The sequence below is a fragment of the Chiroxiphia lanceolata genome, chromosome 3, assembly GCF_009829145.1.
Source record: "Chiroxiphia lanceolata isolate bChiLan1 chromosome 3, bChiLan1.pri, whole genome shotgun sequence".
Lineage (NCBI taxonomy): Eukaryota > Metazoa > Chordata > Aves > Passeriformes > Pipridae > Chiroxiphia > Chiroxiphia lanceolata.
This window is the reverse complement of record NC_045639.1, coordinates 22,717,573-22,744,009: the sequence shown is the minus strand read 5'-3', so window position 1 is coordinate 22,744,009 and position 26,437 is coordinate 22,717,573. Positions and strand designations below refer to the sequence as shown.

The 26,437-nt window shown below is 37.7% G+C and overlaps 1 protein-coding gene across 1 annotated transcript in view; it reads left to right on the top strand.

Annotated features, from left to right (window-relative positions):
- PPP2R5A (protein phosphatase 2 regulatory subunit B'alpha) overlaps positions 1–24,920 on the top strand; it is a 44,515-nt gene extending 19,595 nt beyond the window's left edge. The window contains exons 3-13 of the mRNA XM_032683772.1: positions 4,491–4,592; positions 9,179–9,271; positions 11,222–11,352; positions 11,559–11,618; positions 12,826–12,934; positions 15,399–15,452; positions 19,476–19,526; positions 20,436–20,555; positions 20,639–20,766; positions 22,855–22,956; positions 23,719–24,920. Of these exons, the coding sequence (XP_032539663.1) occupies positions 4,491–4,592; positions 9,179–9,271; positions 11,222–11,352; positions 11,559–11,618; positions 12,826–12,934; positions 15,399–15,452; positions 19,476–19,526; positions 20,436–20,555; positions 20,639–20,766; positions 22,855–22,956; positions 23,719–23,845 (1,077 nt within the window). The 3' untranslated portion in view covers positions 23,846–24,920. The remainder of the gene's footprint in view (positions 1–4,490; positions 4,593–9,178; positions 9,272–11,221; positions 11,353–11,558; positions 11,619–12,825; positions 12,935–15,398; positions 15,453–19,475; positions 19,527–20,435; positions 20,556–20,638; positions 20,767–22,854; positions 22,957–23,718) is intronic.
- Positions 24,921–26,437: the final 1,517 nt, after the last annotated feature.

Sequence of the window (26,437 nt, the reverse complement as noted above, 5' to 3'; positions counted from 1 at the left end):
AAACTGGTACATTGCAGATGCTTGGAGTCTGGGTAAGCTTTAAAGTTGTTCTCAGTCAGAAAATGGCAATATATTGATGCTTGCCATTCTTTGTTTATTTACAAGTGGCAGTGGAGTGTTAGGCTGAAGTTTTCTGGTAAAGATTCGTGCAGGTACTAGTGACAGCAGAAAGGCTTATCCGTGTGAGAAAGCAGCTCTACTTTGTAAATACTTTATATGGCTGTTTTGTTTTACTATTTTGGCCTTGGAGAGCTGTGCTGGAGTGGCCTAAGTGGCTTGCTGAAGTTGTAAATCATAGGATGACGTGTGCCATGCAATTTCTACAAATGATTTGTTGAATAAGCAACAAGATACTTATGGTTGTTATCTGCTGACTTTTCCAGGTGTTTATATGCATATATTAAGTGAAGTTTTAGATAGGCCTGTACTCCGTGTACAGGGAACACAACTGAAGGACACTGGAAAATAATCTGAAATATTTAGTATTTGTTTTTTTCCTAGAAATTTGAAATGTAAAAAGAATGGCTTTAGTGCCCATGCATTTAGGTAAATGGTTTTCTAAACTTTGGTTAAGTTTACATAGATAAAATGCTGACTTTAAAAGAGCTCTCAGGAACATAAGCAGACCAGTTAAAATATACAGCCTACAACTTCTTCATACAGTACAAGCTATTTTTTTCTCAAGGTTTATTTTGTTTGTTGTTTGTTTTCTTTGTGGTTTTTTGTTTTTTGTTTTTTTTTTTTTTGTGGGCAGCTGAGAGGGAAGATCAGATCTTTAATGTAAATAAGCATAGAAGTTTTGCCATTACACTGAAAGGCTAGGATTATTGAAACCCTTTCAATCATTTTGGCTGTTTCAGCAGTTGCTTATTAAGTTTTACAAAAGATCTAGGACACTGGGGGGAGGTTTTATGGTTTCATTTTTTTAAATGACCTGAGTTTCTGTCCTAAATGTTTTTTACATAAGAAAATAACAGGACAAAGTATGTTCACCTCTTCTTAAGCTTCTTTTTTTTTTTTCCTTGATGCTGGTGGCAGCAAGCCTGAATCCTTGCAGTATTTTCTTATTCTGTGTGCCCTCTATAGCCTCTTGTTAGAAGAAAGAATATACTAACTACCCCATCCGACTTGTTGAAGGGAGATTTTCTTTTGTGTTGGAGTTGTTTTCTTTTCTTGGTGGTAAGGTGGTGTTGAGCTGTTCTTTTGAGGTTATTGTTGTTGTGCAAATGATTGGGCTCTGTGGATGCTTGTTTTTCCTTCCATAACAAATTTCCATCCCCTTTTCTCCCCTAAAATGACAGAAAATGAAGAAGGCCTTAAATGTTCAGTGAGAGCTTTTTGAGAGCTTGAGACAAAAGATCCCTCCAAGCCTGAATAGTATTTCTAATCTCCCTGGCAACTGGCAGCAGAAAAGGTCTTTGCTGTGAATTAGGACGAAGTACCAGCTTTCAGAAAAAACTCTGGATGGATCTCCCTCCAAATAACATGTGTGTCAGACTTGAGGCCTTTCTTTGTAGGAAAACTTCTATGAGATTTAAAAGTTACTGTTTTGGTTTTTGTTTGGGTTGGGTTTTTTTAAAGTTTTTAGACTGTTCAGTATTACTGCATTAAAAGAAAAAAACATATGAGGTTTTTTGGCAGAGTTTGAAGGATAATGTTTTTTGGATGAAAAAGTAGAAATTGGCCTTAATGAAATCCAGCTGTCATCTGACTGGTAGGAAAGGACTGACAGACAACAGAAATTCCCCGAAAAAAACCCAAGTGGCATCAGTGGCAGAAGCAGAGCCAATTTCTTTCCAAAGCCCCTTGTCTTCCCCTAGGCCTGAGACACCTTTCCTCCACCTTGCAAAGGAAACAGCCTGGTTTCCTTGGAGTCGCCTGAGTCTTGGGAAGGCTGAGTCAACAATCCCTTAAAGACAGCAGGAGTAAAAGGAAATGTTGTTCCTGACCAGTGCATAGGCAAGGTCTGTGCAGGTGAGGATGTCTCCCTGCATTTCTTTTCTTCATATGGTCTCTCTGTTACTCCTCTATCTCCTTGTGCCTATCAAGCTCCCCTCATTCCCCAACAGTGTATAAAAATCCAGTGTAGATAAGATTGTCCTAGCAGGTTAGGAGAGTTGTGAATTCAGAATTTGAAAGCAATCAGGTATGCTTAATCTGCATGCTCAGAAATGTGAACTGAACCTAGTAGCTCAATGTTGAGATGCTTGATAAGTGTACAGACAATTAGGGACTTTTTTTTATTTTGTTTTAATAAAGTATAATTGCTGTATCTCAATACATTAACTGGCACATTTTCTGATACCGGTTTTGGAAAACTTAAACCCAGCATCAGCTTTCTAAATTATCTGGAAACCTATCCAGCTGTAAAAACCTTTTATGATTTATATTTCTCAAATCAGTTCTGGGATAAGATGCCACTTATGAAAGAAAGAGAAGGTTTTAAATAATGTAAGAGGATATAGAGGTGAATTTGCCAACAGAAGAACAATGGAGGTTTTAACCCGAACCACGTTTTTGATCAGTACTATTAGCAAGGCCTTAGAAATTGGCAAATGAGATGGGAAGCAAGAGTATTGCAAACATAAAGAAAACAAACATGTTTTTTTTTAGGGAGACAGGCTATTAAATAAAAGGGGTGTAAGGTTTATTCTAATATTTATTTGTTATATTCTCAGGAGATCGGTAATAGTGGAAGTACTGAATAGTCTGAAAAATCATACAGTTACCTTTTTAAAGGTCTGGCTGAGAGGCTTGCTGTTTGTTTCTGCTACAGAAGTATATTTGATAGTTGGTACCTTTGTTTTGGACTTGAAATGTTTGCATTCACTACTCTGAGATTCTGTGCTGAAGGATTGATCAGTTCAGTTCAGCAAGATGCATCTAGAAAGAGATGCATTTTCAGAAGATGTAACCAGAAGACTTGTAAGCAGAGGTAAAGCATCCTCTGTAGGGGACTGATTCATATGTTGCAGGGTGTTTTGTTGTTTATCTAATAAGAATAGACAAAGCAAATAACAGAACCAGAATTGTAATCTTGGTTTTTGGGCTTGATTAAAATTAACATTCTCTGATTCCTATTTCCCCCTCCTCTTCCCCTCCCCACCAGGCACTTGTTCTTTTACTCTGGAATCCCAAGTCCCTTGTGTTTACAAAATTAAAGGACGACTGTACTTTTTTTGTGAGGGGTTTAGTTGGGGGGTTTTAGTTTGTTTGCTTTTCCTGTGCAATAAGTTTGGAGACGGCTGTCGTGCCCATCCATACGAACATCATTGCTCTTCTACTGTAGAGCAGCAACTCTGCAGCTTTACTGTGTCCCGACAGGAGACAGCAACAGGATGTAGAATGAAGGGCATGGGAGGAAAGGAAAAGTCAGTTTATGCAGCAGCTTTTTATCTTGTTTAATGGGGCAGCTGATTCTTCTGTGTCGAGCCAGCTGGGTGACTTCAGGGTCTTTCTCTAAAGTCCTTTTTGCAAGATTCTTCAAACACCTTGGAGACTCCATGGAAGGTGTGCAGGAGCATTTGCTGCAAACTGTCAGACATGTTCTCTTGTGCTTAGTAGGCTTGGGTGATGAGCAGCTAATTGAAACAGATTTGATCACAAAGACTAAAAGAGTTTGAAAGGTGATTGAAAGAGTTGGGCTAAACGTGTTCCTGAAAGAACATTAGAAAATGCAGAAGTAAAATTAACTTCATGTTCTCTTTTGTTCATGCTAAAGGTTTTTAAATCCAGTATGTTATATCTGATGGAAGAGATGACATTTTTCTTTTGACATCTGAATGGTCTTCTATCCAAACGTTTATATACTTCAGAAATCCCCGAAGAAACATTTTTAAACTTGCCCCTTTGAAATTGATTTGATGTGACTACATCCTACTAAAAGTAACTTGGTAGCTATTTTTTCTCTTTGTGAAATCAAGAAGTTACTGTTACATATTTCTAACTTTGAAAATTTCAAGATGTTTCAAGGTTTTGGAAGGGTGAAAGAGTGAAAAATGTAAACGGAAATAACCTGAAATGAAGTAAAGTGAAGAACCCTGAAATAAGATATATTTTTGGGATTGTCTGTCTTACATATGGAGAGAGCTCTGTTTAAATCATAACTGGTTAGTCATACTGTATTTGTTGTCTTATATAAAACCTCAGTATCACATAGTTAAAAATTGTTTTTTATATAGGGAAATCAATTTTTTTTAACTTCCATAGTTTCAGGGAAAATTTTAATTATGACCATGTCTAAATACAAACTTGCAAAGTGGTTTGGACAAAAGTTGCTCATTATTTTCATTGCCCTGTTTTCAGACTCTTGGCTATTTGTATTTTGAAGTTTAGGGAAAAAAAAGAATCACAAATGTGGTTATTATGTTACTTTTTTTTAGGTAGTTTTGTTTCATATGAATTTAGGATAAAAGCACTACCTTACTGAGTGTGATCTGTGGAAAAATAAGCAGTGATACATTTTTTTATTTTTTTTTTTTTACTTGCAGATAAGTTCTAACATTTTCAGAACACTTCCACCTAGTGATAACCCAGATTTTGATCCAGAAGAAGATGAACCAACTCTTGAAGCCTCATGGCCCCACATACAGGTATGTGATTCCTTTATTTTCAAGCCTTCTTGTAAGGCAAGAAATGTGAATACTTAAGTAAGTTTGTGCCCTCAGTAAGAACATCAAAATTGCTTTTATAATACAATTAGTTTTTATACTTTGGGGGGGGAAGTAGTGGGTTTTTTAGCATGTATAAATATGGCAGAATGTAAGTCTCTTAAATTGCTTAAATACTCTTTTTTTAAGAGTGATTGCACTGTAAAGTGTGGTGTATGTATTGAAATATAGATATTTTAGGTAATGCTCTTTACTTAAGAGGTTTTTCTGCAACTGAGCCACTTCTTAGTGTGGTTTCAATAAAATATAAGTTAAATGTGAACAGATCAGTTTCTTGTGACAATGACAAAAATGGAGTAAAACTCTTATTTGTCTTTTGAGCAAGAAATAGGTATCCCCTCATTCTTCCCATCCTCTTCCCTCTCTCCATGCAAGAACTTCACAGTATCAGTGTTGTTTGGTAACAGTTGGTCAGTTATTCTGTTGTTGCACTTCTGTGCCAATCTCATGATTTTTATAGCATTGCTGCATCAATTGTGTGACTGACTTGCAATGCTGCCGAATTTTACTTTATTTTCAAACCGTTAAAAGCTATAATCATCTAAGTTCATACCTTGGGTAGTTCATTGCTGATTTTATATAAGTAGTATCTGGTAAAAGTGAAGTAGCAACTTGTAGTAGTGGGTAGAAGATTAATAGCTACTGCACATCTGCATACCATTTTCTCTTCCCTCTTGAGAGTTAAAATGCTACTCTGCCCCTTTAATATTACAGTTCTACTGTACCAACAAATGCTCTTATTTAAGAACTGGACTTCAGATATTGTGTATAAGAAGTATGTCTTCAGCATAGTATTTGAGACTTAAACCACATGAGAGTTAAATTATCACAGGAAAAAACTGTTGCAGGTTAAAGACTGTGATAATTATCTTCTTATATATGGCTAGTTCCAATTCATAGGAGAAATGTCTGTAACTGAACTAGATGAGAGGCTTGATTTTTGTAGAGTGGAGAGGGTGCAAGGGCTATGCAAATGTCTCTTAAAGTCCATAGTGGCACCATCTGACTTCTAAATACCTCTGTCTCACGAGTAAAATTTGTAAATGTTAGCTCAGTTCACTTCAGGACATAATTAAATTCTAGTTCTTTTTATAGAAAAGGACTTTTGATTTTTGTGATCAGTTCACTTGTACTTTAGGCTTGTCTAAGAGAAAATGAAAGAGGTTCATAGCCTGTGGTGTTATTTGAAATTTTATTTTTAGCTTTTCCCATGCCTTTTCTAAAAGAGTATTGGCCAGGCTGTCTGGTCATTAATTGTGGATTTCCCTCTCCTGCATCAGTTGTTCATGCTGCCCTTGGAACAGATTGCTTACTACAGCACAGTGGAAACAGTTTTTGTTTTCCTCTCCTTCCTTTTACAGTTCATGTGCTACTGGATGGTAGAAGACTGAGTTTGATAACTTACTATTTGCCCTCCAGGAGCACAAAGCTGCTGGAAGTGTCAGATTTTGTGTGTGGAAGAAAGGGAGTGTGCACAACCATTCCCTTCCATCAAAAAGCATTATTATTTTCGGCATAGTCTAAAGGACTGTGGGGAGCAGGGATGGATGTTTTGCTCACTTCTATTTGTGACTGCTTAGTTGCAAACAAATTCAGAATTCTATCTTGATCTGACAGTCAGGTGGCCAGTTTTCTGGGAGGGGAAAGAAAAGAATCTGAATCTCTGCTCTTCTCTGCTTGAATCTGTTGGCATTTCTCTTTAAAATATCATCAGATAATGACTTAGTAAGTTACCAGAGTGTGTAGTCACAAGAGAAGACTCTGGACCTTCGGTAAAATGAGTGCCACTTGAAAGACGTTGCTTTAAGGCAATGCTTAAGATGCTTTGTAACAGCCAAACTAGGTTGAACAGGTTGGCATTAAAGCCCCTGTATATATGAAGCTCAGGGAGTTGCACAGTTGGTGGAATTGGTAGCTTAAAGCAATTATATTCTAGTGGTCCCTGCAAGAAAGACGATCAAATCACGGAATTATTAGGATTGTCTGTATCTTCCTGGAATATCCTAGGATTTCATCTATCACTTCCATGGCTTCATTGTGTAGTTGGATCTTAGTCATCCTATTGTTAACCCTTTCTTGGCTTAAGGGCTTGCAAATGCTTATCAGAGCTTTTTCATGGAACACTGTGACTTTGAAGTCCTTGAGTTTCATCCTGTATTTATTCTTCCAGGCCTTCAGGGTCAACTTGTCCTTTCTCATTGGTAATATGACATACTTTTTTTTCCTATCTTTTTCCACTTGTGGTAGCTTCCAATATTGTCTAAGTGGTTATCACACAGTGACCACAACAAAGAACAGTCTTGACAGAAATATTTAATATAACAATTTATTATAGAGGTCTTTACTAAATTTAATTCCAAATTAATCCCCGTAAAGCTGTGCTAATAACCTCCCTCTGGCCATATGTTTCCCATTTCTGTAGAAAATAACTAATGAGTTTATCTAGTTACTAATTTGAAAAATGTCAGTAGAATCATAGAATGCTTTGGATTGGAAGGGACTATTAAAGATGACCTTAGTCCAAGCCCCCTTCCAATGAGAAGGAGCACCTTGCAGTAGATCAGGTTGCTCAAGGCTTGGTGTCATCTGCAGACTTGGTGGGGGTGCACTCATTTCCACTGCCTGTTTTGAGGAAGATATGAAGCAGCCATGATTGAGCTCTCTTTCTAAGACAGAGGATGGAGTATGCTAATATTTAAAATTATATTATTGAATTGTCTGTTACCAAGCTTTTAAAAATTCTGTCTTATGTTGTCTATTTGGCAACTGTGTGTTATTAAATTAAGGCTGTACAGGGAAGCTTGGGTTTTAATGCAATTTTAATACAATACAGTTACATGAAATTTATATACGTGAATCTGTTTATTCTAGAAAAGAGAAGACTGAGAGGGGATCTCAAAGGCAAGTGTCAAGAGCGTGATGCCAGATTGTTTTCAGTGGGGCCCAGTGACAGGACAGGGAGCAATGGCCATAAACTAAAACACATGAACTTCCACCTCAACATGAGGAAGAACTTCTGTACACTGAGGGTGGCAGAGCACTGGAACAGGCTGCCCAGGGAGGTCGTGAATTCTCCTCATCTGGAGACATTCAAAACCCACCTGGACACGTTCCTGTGTCACCTGCTTGAGGTGACCCTGCCTCAACAGGGGGGTTGGACTAGATGATCTCCAGAGGTTCCTTCCTTCCAACCCTAACAATTCTGTGATTTTATGTAAGCTGTTGATATGAAAAGCTCTTATTACAGTCTGTCAGAGGAGGAGAAAGTGAAGGGTAACTTGTGTTTCTGAGCTTCTGCTTTGCAGATGCAGCACACCTTCCTTGAGGCTACGTGTAACTGTCAACTCAAATGTTCTAGATAAAAAGTACTTACTGTCACACATTTCTCTCAAGTGAACTTGATAATTATAATTATGAATTACTCAGGTGCTGGCTCTCAGTTTAATTAGAGCTCTCAGAGGGGTAATAGTTGAAATACATGCCTGTGAGTATTAGCACAGCTCTGCGTGGGTTTTATTTAGAAGTCCAGACAGTGATAGCATTATGTACCTAAATTGCATTTTGGTATTATTACTAATCAGTTGTTTAACTAACATGGAGTTATGAAATAAGCATTGAGAACATAAACAGCTCTGAATAGAACCTAAATGTACGAAATCTTCCCTCTCAATTCAGTCTTAATTAAGAGATGCCTTATATATATTTTATTAATCTTAACATCGTTACAGAAGGACAGTATTTTGTGTCTTGGCCTTTTGATGAACCTCAAAATATGAGACTTGTGTTCTGGCCTCTTCGTGCCTCCCTCTGCTACCCCAGGCCCTTGCTAGCTCTGTCTCCTGACAAATTTTTTTGTCTGTGGGTGTTGTGGGATTGTAGCAAATGGGGACTTGAACTGACAGAAATAATATGCTACAAAATATAACAGATATTGAAGATAAATCTGCACAGGATCTTGTTATTAGAATTGAGTGTTCAGGATATAGAAACCTAATGTTAAGCCTAGCTCTTTCAGTTTCTGTGTATTCATTCAGCTTTTTTATGTGGCTCTTCGTTTTTGGAGTTTGCAGCTGAAATTTAATTTCGGGAACGCTTAGCAGCTTTTTTTTCATCTATTTAATGAATTATGTGATGTTAGAGCACTTAATTTTACCCTCATTGCTGCCAAGTGTTTGGTAACTTATTTCTACATGATGAATTCTTAACACGGCGGGAAATGTGAACGTATGTAACATTTAGAACTTGTTTTTTGCCCAGTAGAGATATTTTCAGTAGGTTATTTATTAAGCTTTGACACTTCAGGGAATTAAAGTGTTCTTGATACTTACTGTAATTCTTTCAGTAAATTCCAGTAGAGGCTGTGATTAGGCAATTGTGTTAGGCTCTGATTTCCTTTGGTAGTTTTTAAACATGTCAGTAGTCCCACTGGCTTTGGTGGTGGTGACAGGGCTGAGATCTGTGTTAAGGTGTACTTACTGACTTAAAAATTTTTGTTTCAATGTTTGTAGTTGGTGTATGAATTTTTCCTGAGGTTTTTGGAGAGCCCGGATTTTCAGCCTAGCATTGCAAAGCGATATATTGACCAGAAATTTGTACAGCAGGTAAGTGGCGGGGTTTCCCACTCCTAGATTTAAAAATCACCTCTCAAGCATAATTTTTCAGATGGGCTGTTTAAAGTTTTCATGTTGACACAGGGTAAATTTCAGTTGTTTCAGCAGTGATTTCTGCCAAACAGTAAATAAACAGCACACCATACCACAGAGGCTATATGTAATTAGTAGCTTCAGCAACAGTTCGTTTTGAGGTATCAACCTCAGTGCTTTGCAGTGCAAGATATTTGTAACTTGTGCCTGCAAGTTGTGTTTTTAATGATGTTTAACTTAATTTCAGTCAACTCAACAGTGGGCTAATTACATTTTTGTAATGCTTTTGTTTGTTTCTTTTAATGGATTTATCACAGGAAAACTTGCAGCAAACTATTTTCCTGTAAAAAGTTTGTGTGCTTACCATACATGAAATGTGTTCCAGCATCTGTTAACTTGTGTCTAAATAGTGTCAGTCTTTACTGTCATGTACCAACCACAGAAGAAGAATCAAATAAGAAAGTACAGGAAAGTACAGTATAGGAAGATCATGCTTCACCATGCAAAATAACAATGTATGAGCAAGAAAATGAAGTGAAATTTCATATTAAATATAGCTGCTCAAGGAATTATGCTGTAGAATACCACAGCAATTTTTGTTCAAGGTGAACTCAGAGGGTTTTTTTTTTTTCCACCATGTCAAAATATTTGTTTGCTCAGTATCTGAAGAGTGAGTGCTGGCAGGCCATCACAATACAGCAGTGAAAAGTGAAAACATAGATGGACTCTTTCCTTCCCCACCTTCAGTGACTGCATTTAATTTCCACTTATTTGGTTCTTCTATTCTTGTTCATAGATGTTTTCCTTCTTCTCGGTTTTGTTCAACTTTCCCATAAAATTTAGGCCTGAAGCTGCTGCTGAACTCTTGGCTGTGGCTATCCAGTTTACTGATTGACCCATGGTCCTTAAGAGCCTTGTTGCAGAGTTTCAGTTTGACATTTCACTTGATCTTTCTCTAGAGTGCAAGAAAGACAGTGCAGTGAACAGCTAGCTATATATGGGGAAAAAAGGTGGAGTAGTGACCTTGAGAAATTCCTTCTAAATATAAAATTGAAATGAGCCTGAACAAAGTTCCTGAACAGCTGTTTCCAGTCCCTTGTGCTGCTTGGTACAGATATACCCAACCAGAGGCATTGGCTGAGCAGGAGATGGTAGTGACTGCTTGAGTTAGGTTACTAATTTGTAGTAACTTAACTTAGCTAGCATTTCTGAATATGCTGTTACTTGAATATGCAGGAAAAAAACCCTGAAATTAATGGTCTGTAATGTGATTGGAGTATTTTTTGATGTCTTCGAGTGAGTATGGTCTTTTCTGTGTCCTTGGAAAACTTTCTACAAAAAAATTGCATGCAGAGTCTTGTTAGCTTCTTGCAGCATTTAGTCAGTATTAGCAGAGAATCAGTTAATAATTACCTATCTTGTGCTTATTTTATGACCTCATTAATTGTAAAATCTTTTATATAGGAATGCTTTTGCTTAGCCATCAAGACATAAGTATCTTTTGGAGATAACTAGTAAAGGTTTTTAATTAAGAAATTGTAAATAAATGGCACAGATTTGATTCATTCTGATTTCTTAACAAGTATAAACCACTTACCTGTGGTTTGATCATCTCATTCTTGCAATTTTATTTTTATTTTGATAGTATAATAGTTATTGGAATGGCTTTGGTGTCTTTGTATACAGGCTTTGGAAGGGAATGAAGCTGCTGGGTTTATTAAAAAAAACACCTTTATTAAAAATGTAACTTTGAAAATATACTATCAACATCTAAACAAAATTTACAGTTAAGGTAATTCTATTTTTTCTAATGTAATCTTGTAAATTAAAAATAAAACTCAAATCAGGTAGGAACAAAACAAAATTCAAGTCTTTCAAAAGTAATACATTTAAATTTAATTTTTAAAGCTGTTGGAGCTCTTTGATAGTGAAGACCCACGAGAACGTGATTTCCTAAAGACAGTTCTTCATAGAATTTATGGAAAATTCCTTGGTTTAAGAGCATTCATCAGGAAACAGATAAACAACATTTTCCTCAGGTATGCTGTCTGCGTGTGTGGCTGTGTTGAGGAATATTTTATCTTGCCTTTATGGTCTGGGTCTGCAGTGATTTATTCTTGAAATAAAAGACCTGGTTTTAGTTTGTGATCTGGCTTTCAAATATTTCAAGCTTATTAAGGGTTATTTCTTTGGGATCTCTGATCCTCTGTTTCAATTTTTGATGGTTGTCTCTTTTTGGTACCAGGTTTATATATGAAACAGAGCACTTCAATGGTGTTGCTGAACTTCTTGAGATATTAGGAAGGTAAGTTTGATCTGACACAGAAGAAATATAACATGTTATTGTGGGTGTTTGCTTCAGCTTTTCTGCTTTGGGAGTGAAGGGGGAAGAGAGTTATTACAGCAACAAGTGATGAAGTGCAGTCACTGATAATCTAATACTGTCTGGGTTACCACATGAGTATTAAATTAGGATACAGAGTATAAATTATTCATTTTTCAGTGCAAGTTTTAAAGATGACTGGCAAAATGTTTCTCAAGGGTCCTTGTTTGTCAGGCCTATCTGCCCTTGCTTATCTTACATCTGATAGATGACTTGTTCTTTGATTCAGAAACTGAATGTTAACTTTCACCCTCATGCTGAATGAAATGCTTTAATCCTCAGCAGGCTGATTTTCTTTAGATTCTCTTCAGGAAAGCCTTTTAAGTGCTAGGGTTTTTTTTTTTAGTTACCTTATTTTTACATTATTTCACTAATTTAATTTTTAACTTTGAAGTTTCTCTGTGGTAGTTTTTTACTGTTTTTCCAAAATTGTCACACACATTTCACGGTAGAAAATTTTGTAAATATTTCTGGTCTAACTGAAAATACAAACATTGTGAAGCTGTTTTGGAAAAAAAATTCATGAAAATCAAGCAAAAGAGATGCCATTATTTTCTCAGATTTCCTTTAAATGTAAGGGGGAAAAAGAAGCCAACCTTTTCCTGAAGGACTTCTGTCTGTTTTATATATGACTGAATCAATGACAAACTTTTTAACTTTGTTTTTGAAGGGAAAGGTTGTTCGACAATCTCAAAACAAATGCTCAGACTGCAGTGTTAAAGTAGTTGAAAATTGTATGCCATCTATTTTTTTTTTCTCTCCAAGTTGCTATTGATGGTGGGTGATATGGATCAGCTTTCTGATACATCTAAGCTTTATAATTGGACAGCAAGACTTACTGTAGATGATTTTACTTAATGGAGGCCATGATAAAAATATTTCAGCTCATCTAATGAGTATTATTTGTCTTCTACTGTGGTTCTCTGATATTCCTACCAAGAGTCTAAAACTCTCATGATACCAAAACTTTAAAGGTTGTTCATATGTAGTGCTATTTCATGGCTTCAAAATAATCAGGTTTATAAACTGAATTGGAAATGGAGTGTCTCTTGAACTTAAAGAAATTCTTGACTTGCTAGGAAAAAATATTTTTTAATTAAAAATAAATCCTGCTTATTCATGTTTTCAGTATTATCAATGGTTTTGCACTGCCACTGAAAGCAGAACACAAACAGTTCCTTATGAAAGTTCTGATTCCCATGCATACTGCAAAGGGATTAGCTTTGTTTCATGCACAGGTAAGCTTTTGCCTATTTCTAAGCGTGGTGGGGTTTTTTGTATATACATTTGAAAATAATGAAACTTTAAAACAGTATATGTTATAATATCGATATTCCAAAATATTTGCAAATTCGGTCACACAGTCACACTTTTAAAAAAATCTTATAGATCTTATATTTAAATGGTAATTTGGATGTAATATTTAGCATATATTACAAGTGAAAGAATGTAACAGTGAGTTGAAGTCATGTCAACTGAAGTGGGAAGCTTTTTTGCTTGTAGTCTTGTCACACTTTAAGTTTCATTTAATCAGAGGACCTCATGCTGTTATTTCTTTTATGTAACTTAAATGCTGTTTCTAAAGGAACCTTGAGTATGGCCAGGTACTTATTTCAGAAGTGCTTTTTTATTTCTAAAGACATACCAGTGATGGAGTGGGGAGGAGAATGTTTGTTGCCATTTATAAATGGCAGAAATGCATAGTAGCTCTCTGGATCAGCTGGAAATTATGTAGATCCATGACACACTGTCAGAATGCTGCAGCTCTTCATCTGACTTTGATTCTTATACTTGCCACAGATATTCAGCATTTTATTTGAGGGATAATCTGTATCCTTTCCAGACATATGACACTTGAATATTGAATGTATTTGATGCAAACTTGCAAGTAATTCTGCTGTGGCTAATTAAAACTTGCCTTGTAACTTAGCTCACTTAATAGAGCTCTTTATAGACTAAAGATACAAGGAAATGGGTTTTTATTTAAAGTGAAGTCACTATGACTGTATAGTCAACAAACAGGATCAAGTAAAGAGCTCTGTTAATTCCTAATTCTCATATGAAGTTTTAAATTAATTAAATCACTTGTCTTTGTGGTTTATTGCTATGCAATCGGCTGCTCCCTGGAATGAGTCAGTGATACAAAAGGGGCCAGTCACCTCCCAAAGGTGTTCTCAGTGACAGATCAGTACAGCAAGCTGTCCTTCTTTTTCTGGAATATGTTAAATCCAGTTCATGGGTTCCTGAAAGGGGCCCTATTAATTCAGCTGTACTATGTACCCAAAAGTCATGTTTGGTCTGCTGACCAGATCACTCCTCTTTCCCTCCATAAAACACTTTGCACATGCACCCAGCACTGTGTGTTCCTGGTTTCCTGTTATCCCAAGGATGCAAGCCCATGTTAAATCTGCTTGTCAATCCGAAGTGGCCTGGTTGCTTTGTTGCTATAGTGCAAATGTAGCCTACCCTTGAAAGTGAAAGCCTTAAAGCTGAATTAAGCTTGAGTCTTTGTGTCTTTGAACAATAAAGCAATACTGTACTATATATATATATATATATATATATATATATATATATATATATATATATATAGGGATTTTATGAGATTAATGTGTATAATTTACTGGTTTTTGAATCTACACAAATATATCCATAGCCTAAGGGTAAAAGAAATAAATTAGACCTGTTGCAATTACAGCATTGTAATTATCTGCTTTGGCATAGCAGATTAAAAAAAAAAAGAAGGAAAAGTAATGCTTGAATTCAAGCATCCTGAGTAGTGAAATGTAACACATGTATACAATTTTGTCTTTGCTTTATATGGCTAAATGAAAAATACTGTGACTTCTTAAAATCAGTCTTAATGGAATGTAGGATTGTAACTGCTTCAGTGATAGGATTATTGTATGGTTTCTGCATGGGATGGTCGTTTAGTTACTCAATTATGTGCTAATTAACTAAACTCTAAGCAATTATTTAACATGCAATATCGCACCTTGGCCTGAGAAGACCCCTGCACAGAAACCACTAGAGGCTGGGAGAGAGAGCAGTGCTGATGGCTTGATGACATTGTGCTTCCCCACTTCTTACACCCTTCCACAGGCACTTGGTGGCCATTGCTGCATTGGGACAGGACACTCAGCTGGTCAGCAGCTGCCTGATCTCTTGTGGCTGTGGAATGTGTTAAAATTCTTTCACCTGTAATCTTACCACTGAATGTTGTGTGCTGTAGGTGTCTAGTATTTGAGCAGTGTGCAATGTGTGCTCAGTCAAACCTGTGTTAAAACTTGTTTTTTACTGAAAGTATGGCCTTTTTTACCCCAATATAGATGTTTGAAAATGATAACTCTGTAATGTTGATACAGGAATTGATGTAAAGAAAAATCTGCCTGGTTACTGGATCTGAGTTAAGGAAATACCTGTCAAGCTTAAAAGTAATTTTCTTTTAGGAAATTTTCTTTAGGCAAAAAAAGATGATTTTTAGTATGTGGGAAGGTTTTGTAAGATAGAGCAGGCCTGTATATCTTGCTGCTTTAATTGCTGTTTTGTTTAGTTTGGACTAATATGAAGTGGCTGCGTAGGGATGTTTTGGGTTGGGTTTGCCCATGATCTGAAGTGCTTCCATTAGAAGTTGTGATAGTTATGCTGCAATGTCTAAACAGTGTCTGTTTAAACTAAATAATCATATGACTTACATTCTAGCTTGCCTATTGTGTTGTACAGTTCCTGGAAAAAGATACAACCTTAACAGAGCCTGTAAGTGTTTTTCAGTTTAATTTTTTTTCTATTTTTAATTTCAATTACATATTTCAGTGTAACTTGTTTGAATTGTATAGCAGTGCTGTCTGTGCTATCCTGATTAAAGATCCAAAGGTGAGGTTTTCTTGGGGGGAAAAAATTAAATCTAGAACAGTTGTTAAGAAAGTTCTGGGTCTGGAAGGGCAGTTCTCTTAACCTGTGGCCAAGATATTAGTGGCTCAAACTTTTATTTAATTCTGTGCTCTATCATGCAAATTCCTATGCTTGTCACAACTGTATTCTCTCCTCATAAGAACTAAAATTTCAAGGGTTTTGGTATTGATTGCTTGTGCTTAGCCACTGCATGAAGTAGTAATGTTTTAGGGAATAAACAATCCCAAAACAGAAGTTGAAAAGAATAACAACACTTTATTTAGACAGAACTCTGAAATTCCAAAGGCGCTGTTCCTGCTCTGTCTCTTCAGTTCCTGGGGTGCCTCTTGGCAGTCAGAATACAGGTGCTTCAGGCATCAGTGGCTTTTGCCAGACAGTCTCCCATAATACATATTGACAGCTCAGCTAAAAAGGGTTTTGCAGTGCTTCGTGCAAGGGCTTTGGCAGGACCCGTAAAAAAGAACGGAGGCCCAGGGCAGTGCGGCAGCTCGTGGGAACACAGGATGATGTCAGGCCAGCTACAGCAGAAACTGGTTTTAGTTGGACAATCAAAAATATTTTCCCTAGGAGTATGCTGGTTTTAAGTACTTTATCTTTTTTTGTGACAGAAAAATGAAGAGCTTATGCAGATTCTATTTCTTTTTCTATGAAGAATAAAAGATAAACAGCTTTGGGAAAGCACCATTGATCTTCACTGGTCTTTCAGTAGAAGCTTGTTTTCTGCACAGGCACTTCAGTACTGATGTTCCCCATCAGCTGACAAGTTATTCTGTAGGTGGTGGAAGGTGTCTAGCAATTTGCTTTGTGTGTTTGAAAGTATCTTTTTCCCCCTGTGCTGCAGTGTTCCCAGCTACACTGGTCAGTTAGCTTATTTTGTGGGATAGGGTGAGGAGAAAGGACTTGCATAACCCACATTCCTTAAGCCAAGCGATAAAACAGCCCAGGCATTCTGACAGTTAAAGTTGATATGTGAGCAGAAAGTGTGTAGTATTACATAAAAACCTGCAAGAGTGAATGAAGTGACAACGTGACAAAGTCAGAACTTGCTGACATGAATTTACACAAGTGTGATGCAAGATCCAAACCCAGACTTTGAAGTGAAGAAGGTAGGGCTTTGAAGTAGGAGTGCCATCGTGCAATTCTGAGGTTTGTCTGGACTGTGGTATATACAACTCTGGTTGCTTCTTAATCAGTAAAGGAGAATTTAGAATGGAGAAGATATGAGAATTCACTGCAGAGTCACTGCCTGTGTTTGCTTTGGTCATTACTCTGAGCGCACAGTAAAACTTGTTTTGTAGAGAAGTTAAAGTTAATAAGATGATAAGAAGTGAAGCTTTAAGAAACTTTCTGAAATGCTTGAAAAGTAAATGTTAAAATTTGGGGCGACTGATGAGATAGCATTGGAAATTTTTCTTGGCTTTAGGTCAAGTAATATTTTAAGAACTCCATCAGAAGGCTGTCTTCACGCATACCTTACTGTTATTTTTCTGGCAGGAATTGTCACTCAGGGTCAATTTAGAGGACATTCAATCCAAGCTCTTGTAGCTATGGAAGTCTGCCTCAGGTCAGTGCTGATGTTTGCAGAGCTGACAAGAAGAGTTTGTTACCTAACCCTGCTAAGTGCAGTGGCCTTTACATTGAAGAAATCAGGTTAAACGTGCAGTCCTTGTAGGTGGGACAAGTTTTCTAGCAGGTGCCTACTGTTGTAAGTCACTTTATGGGAATTTTGTAGCTCAAGGAAGAATATTAATCCTAAGCCTTTTGTGTAGTAAGAGCAACAGGATTTCAGATCTGCATTTATATTGACTACTTCTTTGAATAAAATCTATAAACATAGATGTGCATTTATTGGCTTTTCGATATGAAAGCATAGTCAAGCTGGAAACTGATATTCCAGCAAGGAGGAGTGAGGAATCTTCTTGAGGTGTTATGCTGTTTAAACTCAAACTTGTTATTTCTTTATCAAGTTGAGAATATGAGTCTCTGTAGCAAAGTATACTCAGACATTCTAGGAGTAACATGTGCTGTAAAGTGGACTTTTCTAGAAAACTCAGTTTTGCGTTCTTGAGGCCAGTAAATTCGTGTTCCAGTTAGGGGTGTATGGTAGGTTCTCACACTTTTTGTTGGCAAATGTGCTTGTCTGAAGTTTTTTTTGCTTACTTGCATTGCTCTGAGGGAAGGGAGGCTGTCAGCAGAATGAGCTATTATGCCTGGAAAAGTATGGGTTTGTTCTGCAGAATTATGAAATCTCGATAGTATATAACAGTCATTCAGTTATAAGGTAATTAACAGAAAACAGGCCTAGATTGAAAGAGGTTTTACATACACAAATTTAAATTACTAATCTAGCGAAACAAATGTAATTAATTCATGCAAGTCTGACTCCTTGGAGGAGAAGCAAGCGAGCGAAGGACTGCCTGATCTGGTAACTGCAGTGAAATGGGGGAACTGAAAACTTCTCCCCCCTCACTGTGCCACCTGCCCCAGCTCTTCTGCTCCATCCATGGAGCAGTGGGGAGGCCAGGTCAGTGCCTGCCTCCAGGGAGGGAGCTCTGGCTCTGTGGGCCAGAGGGCAAAGGTGTCACCTGTGTGGGCTGACCCCAGCCTCCCGCTCCTTCATCAGTGTCAGATGCTGGTGTTAATATTTCAGTTGTCTGCATCTTCCAGCCAGCTGGGTGGAACTGTGTGGTCAAGGCTTTGTGAGGAAACTGTTCTTTCCTTGTAACTTGCTCTGTTTTTGTGGATTTGAGCATAGAACTTTACCAGCTGCCTGAGGCTTCTGCATTTGCTCAGTGTCATTTGAAGCGACAGTCAGTTGTGTAGTAGCGGGATGTGTGAGTATCCTAGGATAAAGACTTGTGGGCGCTTAAAGTCATACTAACTTTTTCTTCTGGAAAGCCACTTTTGGTAGTACATGTAGTTGTGAGTAAAACGGCCAGCTGGAAAGCCAAAGGAATTCAACATGACAAAAAGCAAATATGGAAGGTATTCAAATAGTTGAATAAGTTTTCCCTTTGGATATGATCAGTTAGGTGCTGTTGTATCATAAAAATAGAGGTCTTTTTCTAGGAATGAAAGCATATGAAAGCTCTGAGAATGTTTTTGCTTGTGAAACATAGCTACAGCTTTTTTTTTTTTTTTTTAAAGCCAGCATTAATTTTGTAATTTAGATGCCACATGAGATGTTTTCTTTCTAGGAAAAATGCCTCCAGCCTTTCTTTGTTGTGTTCTCACCATTCCTCTTGGGCTCTGTACTTTCCAATTAATTTTCCCGAAGATTTTTTTTTTTTTTCTGGTCTTGTGTAAGGTAGTATAGATACTGGAATATATTTTCCCTGCAAGTTCACATCTTTCTTACTTTAGTTTCCAGTCTAACATTTCATATTCTAGAAGAGAAAAGGAAGAGTTGGAGGCCATGGCTCCTCTGTAGAACCTTGTTTGTGCAAGGCAGCATTATAGCGCTTCCTCTCAGGCTCCAAACCTTTGGTGCCAAGGCAGGTGTTCCCCAAAGTATGGATGAGTAGAAGACAAAAAAACGTTCTGTGAAATTTAGCTACAGGGGGTTAACTTCATATTGTGATGCTTTGATGTGATCAGCATCCTATCAGTTAATGTATGTACTGGGATGGGAGTGGAGTGTGAACAGATAATCGCAGACATGTGAAGTGATGAGGGTCTAAGTTATTCTAATAACCTAAACAAGATTAAGTATTTAAATGAGTTTATTTTCAGTGGAACTGCATTTAGCTGTATTCAGTTTTCACTGAACCTCTGGATAAGGAAAAGCAAACGAGTACTTTTTTTTTATCTTATCAAGTATGTAATAGAAACTTGTTCTGCTTTAACTTGTTTGTATTTTTCATATAGGTAATCAGAGGACTGCTCAAATTTTGGCCCAAAACATGCAGTCAGAAAGAGGTTGGTTTTGTCTCTCATTTCTGGTGTCTGCTGTGAAGTAAAATGGCACGGGGCAGGTTCACAAACCTTCCCTCCGCTGTGCTCAAGAGATTTTGCAGAAAACTTGGAGTTCTTGAAGCTTCTTGAGGCACTCAGCTTTGTCATGTGACTTAGTGCAATTGTTTTGTATGTCTCTCTTCTCACTATTTTAAAACCATATTCAAAGTTGCATTCTAATTAAGATATTGTATAAAGAAACAATCTTCTGAGGTGAGAAGTATTTTAGTAGATATAGACCAGGTTGAAAGTAGTCATCTGCAATGTGACATGTTTGAGATGTTGAGCAAGTGTCTGGTAAATAAACATACTTTCTTTTTTTGTAGCAGGCAAGTAATTTTAAATGATCTTGGGAAATTTTCTTTTCCTGGTTTCTCCCGTGTAGTTAAAGGGAGTTTAAAAACCAGGAGTTTAATTTCTGCTACCAGATTCCATCCCTGACAGCTCTTTAAAAGCAGGATCCCTTAATGCTGTTGTCCCTGGTTTTTTGAGTGGTGTTAAATTTTTCTGTGCCACCCACCCAGCGTTCTGCTGGTTGCAGTTTTATATGGGAATTAACTATTTATCACTTGAAAACTTACTTTGGAGATCTTGCATAATTGTAATCTCTGCAGCCACTCTTGAAATAAAGTGCAGAAGCAGTGTGAAGTATTCAGAGTGTTTACACAAAAGAAGCCCAAGAGGAGAGCTGTATCCTGGTAGCTGAAATGGATGATTGACTTCTTTTAGGCTGCAAAAACCCTGTGGATGTCTAATGTATTGTAATTATACACAGTGTTCTTTGCAGGATTCATGACTAATGTATAAGCTGTATTTTGTTTCTGTTTACAATGGCGATACGGAACATTCTCATCCCTTTTTTTATATAAACAGGTAATGTTTTTAGGTGAAATTGAAGAAATCTTAGATGTAATAGAACCGTCACAATTCAAAAAAATAGAAGAGCCTTTATTTAAGCAAATATCCAGGAGTGTGTCAAGTTCACATTTTCAGGTAAATAAAAAAAAAGTATAACCCCCCCCCAACCTTGCAATAACTTCTTTTATGGTTGTTGACCCCTAAACTTTGTGTTTCAGGTTGCAGAAAGAGCTTTGTACTTCTGGAATAATGAATATATTCTTAGCCTGATTGAAGAGAACATTGATAAAATTTTACCAATTATGTTTGGCAGTTTGTACAAGATCTCCAAAGAACACTGGAATCCGTATGTAGTGTTTACCTTTATCTATAAAAATAAACTGTCCACTGTTTCAGGTTTGGATAGTGAGCTTGACAGATGAATGCCACTGTCAGCTATATTGTGCTTTCACTGTTCTGCATTGCTATGATGGAGACCTGGAATTTATTTAAAAAGTATGAGGAAACTGGATGATGGTCTTTATATTGTAATCACACTTGATCTTTTGTGTTAGTTCAAAATACAGATTAATGCTCCTTAGACCAAAACCATTTCCAAGGGTTGCTTCTGCTACATTTATGCTTTACTGTCCTTTACTACTTTAAGATGAATAAAATTCTGGGTCTTAATAAGTAGTTATTGCTGCCCAGTGAGATAAGAAGGGGAAAAGATATTCTCAGAGAAGAGTAATGCCTACCAGTATAATGGATGGTAGGACTGAAAAATGAGTGACTACTTCATATTATATTTAATGCCACAAGTTAAATATTAGTATTTTTATATCATACTTGAAAGATATTGAAATACTAAAAAGCAAAGTGTGCTGGTGCCAGCACCCTGAATTGAGTTGCAGGTCTGTGCACAATGTGAAGCTTGTGCAGGCAAAAGCCAGGGTGAGCAGGAACCTCCCATAGCCCTGGAGTAAATTAGATGTCCTGTGTTAAGCCCTTGGAGGCTTTGAAATTATTCTGAATTTATCTAGATGGTGTGTCTAGTTATAAATCTAGTAGCTGAGACTGAATATAAATTTTGGGGAACTAGTTCTTTGAATATCAAGATACCTGGGACCTCAACAAATTTGGAGGATATTATTCCTCTTTCTCTATCTGTAGACAGAAGTTGATCTTTATGAAGGAAGTAAAAGACACAGGATAATTGCATACCTTGAGGACAAGGAGGTTTGAGGAATAAAGTCTAAGCCTTTGGTTTTAGTCTGTTCTGGAGGGCAGCAAAATGTGCTTATATCCATCTGGCTATCTGATATGGACTTAACCACATACTCAAAATCAAGCTTTTCCTCTCAGAAAACCAAAACTCTGAATAAGCTTTTGACTTCAAACCACATGAAAGCGAGGGTACAAAAAAAGAGAAAAATTAAAAGTGTGTAAACAGGCAAAGCATACTGTGTGTTCTGAATGAGTGCAAGGCTCTGATGAACAGCTGGGAGATTTCCTAGTACCACAATGGACAGAGTGTACTGAAAAGGCAAACCTGGTCCTTTGGTTACTTCCTTAGGTTTTTTTTTCTACTCATTTTTCAAGCTCACAGGGCTGCAGCCTTGCAGTCAGTGGGGAACTACTAGTGAGGGAAAAGAGGGGGAAGACATTTACCTACTTTTTGATTAGTGATAAGCTTAATGACAGGTACCTTTTTGTGTTTCATTTTGTTGCTATTTTTGTATTTCTCTGTGTAACTAAGAGTGGTTTTAAAGGAGATAAACAACACAGTGTTTATGACAGTTTATTGAAGTATGAATGTTATCACAAAAAGAAGGGTGATACCTATTGTGGAAATAAGGTCAGCCAAGTAACACACAGCCAGTGTTGCTCACACAGCTGTTGAGTTTCTTAAAGAAAATAAGGTACCCAAAACCATTATCTGATGTTCTGAATTCAGTTCTCTAATGGGGCATGTGCAGCAACACTGCCTGCTGCCCAGAAATGTGGCTGGGAGAGTTTTGTGTGGTTGTGCTAAACCACATTCCTGTGGCTCCTCTGTTGCCTTCTTGAAGCTATTAGCCAGAAGTTTTATTTTTCTAGACTCTCATATTTCATTACTCAAATATTACAAAGTTGTTGTTAAAACTTGGTTTATTAAAGGTTAACATAATTGAATGGCTTTTAGAGTACAGCCACAGCATGAATAATTGTATCTTGTGCATATTACAGAAGTCAGGAATTTAAGGTTAAATAGCTATTTCAAAAAATGTTTAACTATACTATAATTTCCTCTGTAAATTAATGAAATGGAGAGGATTTTGTTTCAGAAACTCACTGACCTTACAGTCGTATCTTGAATAAGAAACTCAGAGTCCAAAAAAGAAATCAAACGTTTGTTTAGTGAAGTTAATTTTGTCATTGAGTAACTCTAATGGCTGTGCTGCTTCTGTTTTAGAACCATTGTGGCACTGGTGTACAATGTGCTGAAAACCCTGATGGAAATGAATGGCAAGCTTTTTGATGAACTCACAAGCTCATACAAAGCAGAAAGGCAAAGGTACTGGTTCTTTTTTCAAATGCCCATTGCAGATTGTGTATGGAAGATGTAATTTCAGATGTTACTTTGCTGTTGTGCCTGTGGGGTTCTGTAGTGGAACTGCCCATGAGATGTTTGCTGTGGGATGTCCCTTGTGTGAAGCTCCCATATGCAGTGATGTGGTGGGAGCTGAAGGCCCAGGAAGTGGCAAGAAGTCCCCAGCTCCCTGTCCTGCCTGTGCAGGGAGCACATGCTCTCCTGTGTGGTGAAACTGGGCTCAGCTGCTGCTGGCTCTGCTGCCTCAGGGGTGTCTGAAGACAGCTGAGCTGGAGAATGCTTCATAGCTCAGCAAAAACGTCTCTTACCCTACTAACCTACTGAGCAGCACTGCTGGAGTAAGGGAGGCAGGGTGTAGGTTATCCTTGGCCAGCTGAGACCAGGTGCCAAGTCTCCTTTCAGTGGCTGTGCTCTTCTCCCCTCATAATGCTTAGTCCCTTATTTTGTTTGCATGTGATAAAGAAGCTTCTTAGAACTGCAGCTGTCTGTGCAAGGCCACACTACAGCAATTGTTTGTGTTTGCTGGAGCAAAGCTACAGTTTCACCACTAACCATTACTGATTTGTACACTCACTTTTTAATTGAGGAAACTGTAACTGCCTCTAAAAATAGCTTTGGAGAAAAACTTACAAGAGGTATTAGTAGACGTAAGTCACAGTTAAGTTACTGCCTTTCCAGATTGCACTTAAAACACACCTGAAATCGATCCTTCACTCTTTTCTACAGAGAGAAAAAGAAGGAATTGGAACGTGAAGAGTTGTGGAGAAGGCTAGAGGAGTTAAAGCTTAAGAAGGCAATGGCAGAAAAGCAGACTCACAACGTGCTCAATGCACATAATACAAGTGCCAAATAAAAGAAATGACCACCTCTACTCGGCAGACATTCTTTTTTGTACCCTTTGAAATATATAAGGATTTGCAAAAGAAACCTCATCAGTATAAAAGAAACAGCCAATTTTTTTCTCTGGCAAATGTAAGGATTTGAATTTAAACACAGCAGTTAAGTGATGTCATTATCACACATATTGTAAATTTGTCTAATTATTGATAGACTGTCACTTCCAACGTTTCATAGAACTGAATTATCATCCTTAATGAGTGAAATAATTATGGGAGTGGTGAGAATTATGACTTGAATTTTTGATTGTGTTGCACATAGGTGGTATAGTTTGCTATGTACACATTTTTCTTTGTTTTGTATGTGCTTTTCACATTGCTGCATACTTTGGTTAAGATGATAGAAAAGGCTTCTAGTTGTGCTGTATTTTCTCAAATAAAACCAAGGTACGTTACCAGTAACTTGAGATACTCAATATGTGCCCCTTACAGCATTGAAAGGAACTGGGATACAGTGCTGTCCTTGAATTCCTGATTGGAGTCAGATTTAGGTTTATATAATGCTCACATAGGAGGCAAGGTAGGGAGAGAGTCAGCTGCAACAGGTTGGGGTGGCCAGTGCCTCTACCCCATTCTTGCTGTCTTGGTCCTGGGCTAGTTAGGGATTTCCTCCTGCTACAGCTGAGGATGGAGCTTCCTCTAGAGAGCCCATCAATGATGCTCCTCATCAGCCCAAGGACCCTGCAGAATAGTGCAGGTCTCTCTCACAGACTATCTTGGATGTTTCTGTGTTAGTTTTAGCATCTCATGGACTGAAGAAGAGACCAAAATTGGCATTATTTTTTTTTAAATAGTAAAGAGGAAAGTGAATGTCAAGAAATAGTTCCTTGTTTTCTTTAAAGAAAATGCAGTCTGTTTCTTAAAGGTGGAAAGCTGACAGTAGAAGTCTTGTCTGTTTACTTGATCAAGTATTTTTCACATCTTTTATCAGAGTACCATTCCAATCTCTTAAATTGCAGTTGTGTGGAAAAATTTTGTAATGAAAGATCTTTGGGGAATTGAGCAGCGTTCAATAAAGTCTTTATGTTTGTATTTAGTGCGGTACCTCACATCTTTGTGTTTATGAAGACCAGGAGAATTAGTATGACTGTTATGAATAACCTTTTTTAAGTGCTCGAGTCTCTGACTAACCTGTGGCTTTTCACTGAGTGGCAAAAGTGTTGGAGGCACAGGCTGCTGGGGTTTGTTTTTGGTGAGTAGGGTGGAAGGCTTGGCTCTGCTCCCTGGTGGTGAGAACAGCTGAGGCAGGTGTCCTGGGCTTCCCTTCCCTTCTGTGTGGCTGGTTTACTGACACTATTCAAGGAGTTTCTCGGGGGGGCTGGGAAAGTCTTTGCTACACTGTTTGAGTCAACTTCATTACACTTTTATTGTTGCTTCATTTTTGCTTCTTAAGTGTTTCACAGAGGATATGGGACTAGCAGTACCTGAAGGGGTTTACACTTCCAACAGCTCTGTCAGATCGAAACTAATTAATTGCTACTTTCTAACTGTCAGTTTTATATAAAAGGGTAGACTCTGCCATGGTAGCTAGCTGCCCAAAATTTGGGGGGAGGAGGAATCCTTTACCTTTCACAGTGCTGCTTCTTGAAGGGAGAGGACCATCACACAGGCACAGCTCACCTCAGTTTAGTGCTTTAGTGCCTTTTTGCACTTAGAAGAATAAACCCCTAAATTTGTGACTCAAAATATTTTCAGCTGTCCTGCAGCCTAAAGGTAATTATATAAATGTTGGGGAATTGAACACCTTGCAGTGATACAAGGACCAAATCACTGACATTTGCAATTGTTACAAGTTGTTCAAAAAGGTACTTAAGTTTGATGTCCCTATTTGTAATACAAAAACAACACAGTAGCTGTAAGAGGCCTTTCCAAATTGTGCAACCCTTGCAGTTAGAATCAGTCCTATAAATAGGTATGTAAAAGAAAGGTTTCTTGGCTGGGATTGTCGGGCCTGCTCTTGTAACAACATTTCCTTATAAAACAAAACATCTTGATAGCTGAGCTGTAGTGACTGAAGTGGATTGCTGAGGGAATTTATTGATGGGGGGGGGGAAGTACATACTGCAGAAAGGAATGTATTCTTTATTTAATGATACCTCCTCCTCACCCTGCAGCTGTGGCTGTCTTCCACCTTACCTTCTCTGAGCTTGTGGGCAAGGAAAGAAGAAAAAATGCAGTAGGATCCAGCAAGAGGAGCAGGATCCATCAGTACCTGATCTAATTGTTGTTTCTAAATGTTTTTGTAAAATCCAAGAAAGAGCTGTAATATTATTTGTTAAAGGAACACTTGGGTGTTTCTTTCACAGTGAGGAATCAAGAAAGCTCAGTTGTCTCTCTCTTACAGGGCTGAGGGCCTGTTCCCTGGGTATTTGGGAAAGCACAGGGCTATAAGCTGACTGGGGAAGCCAATGGAATGCTCTCCTACCAGCATAGGCTGTTATGTAGCAAAATCAATGGGGTATTTCTTGATGTGGATGGTCTAAGTGTGTGGGGGGGTTATCCACACCCCTCCCCTGGTTTCTGTCCTATTCCCCACCATTTAACAGGGA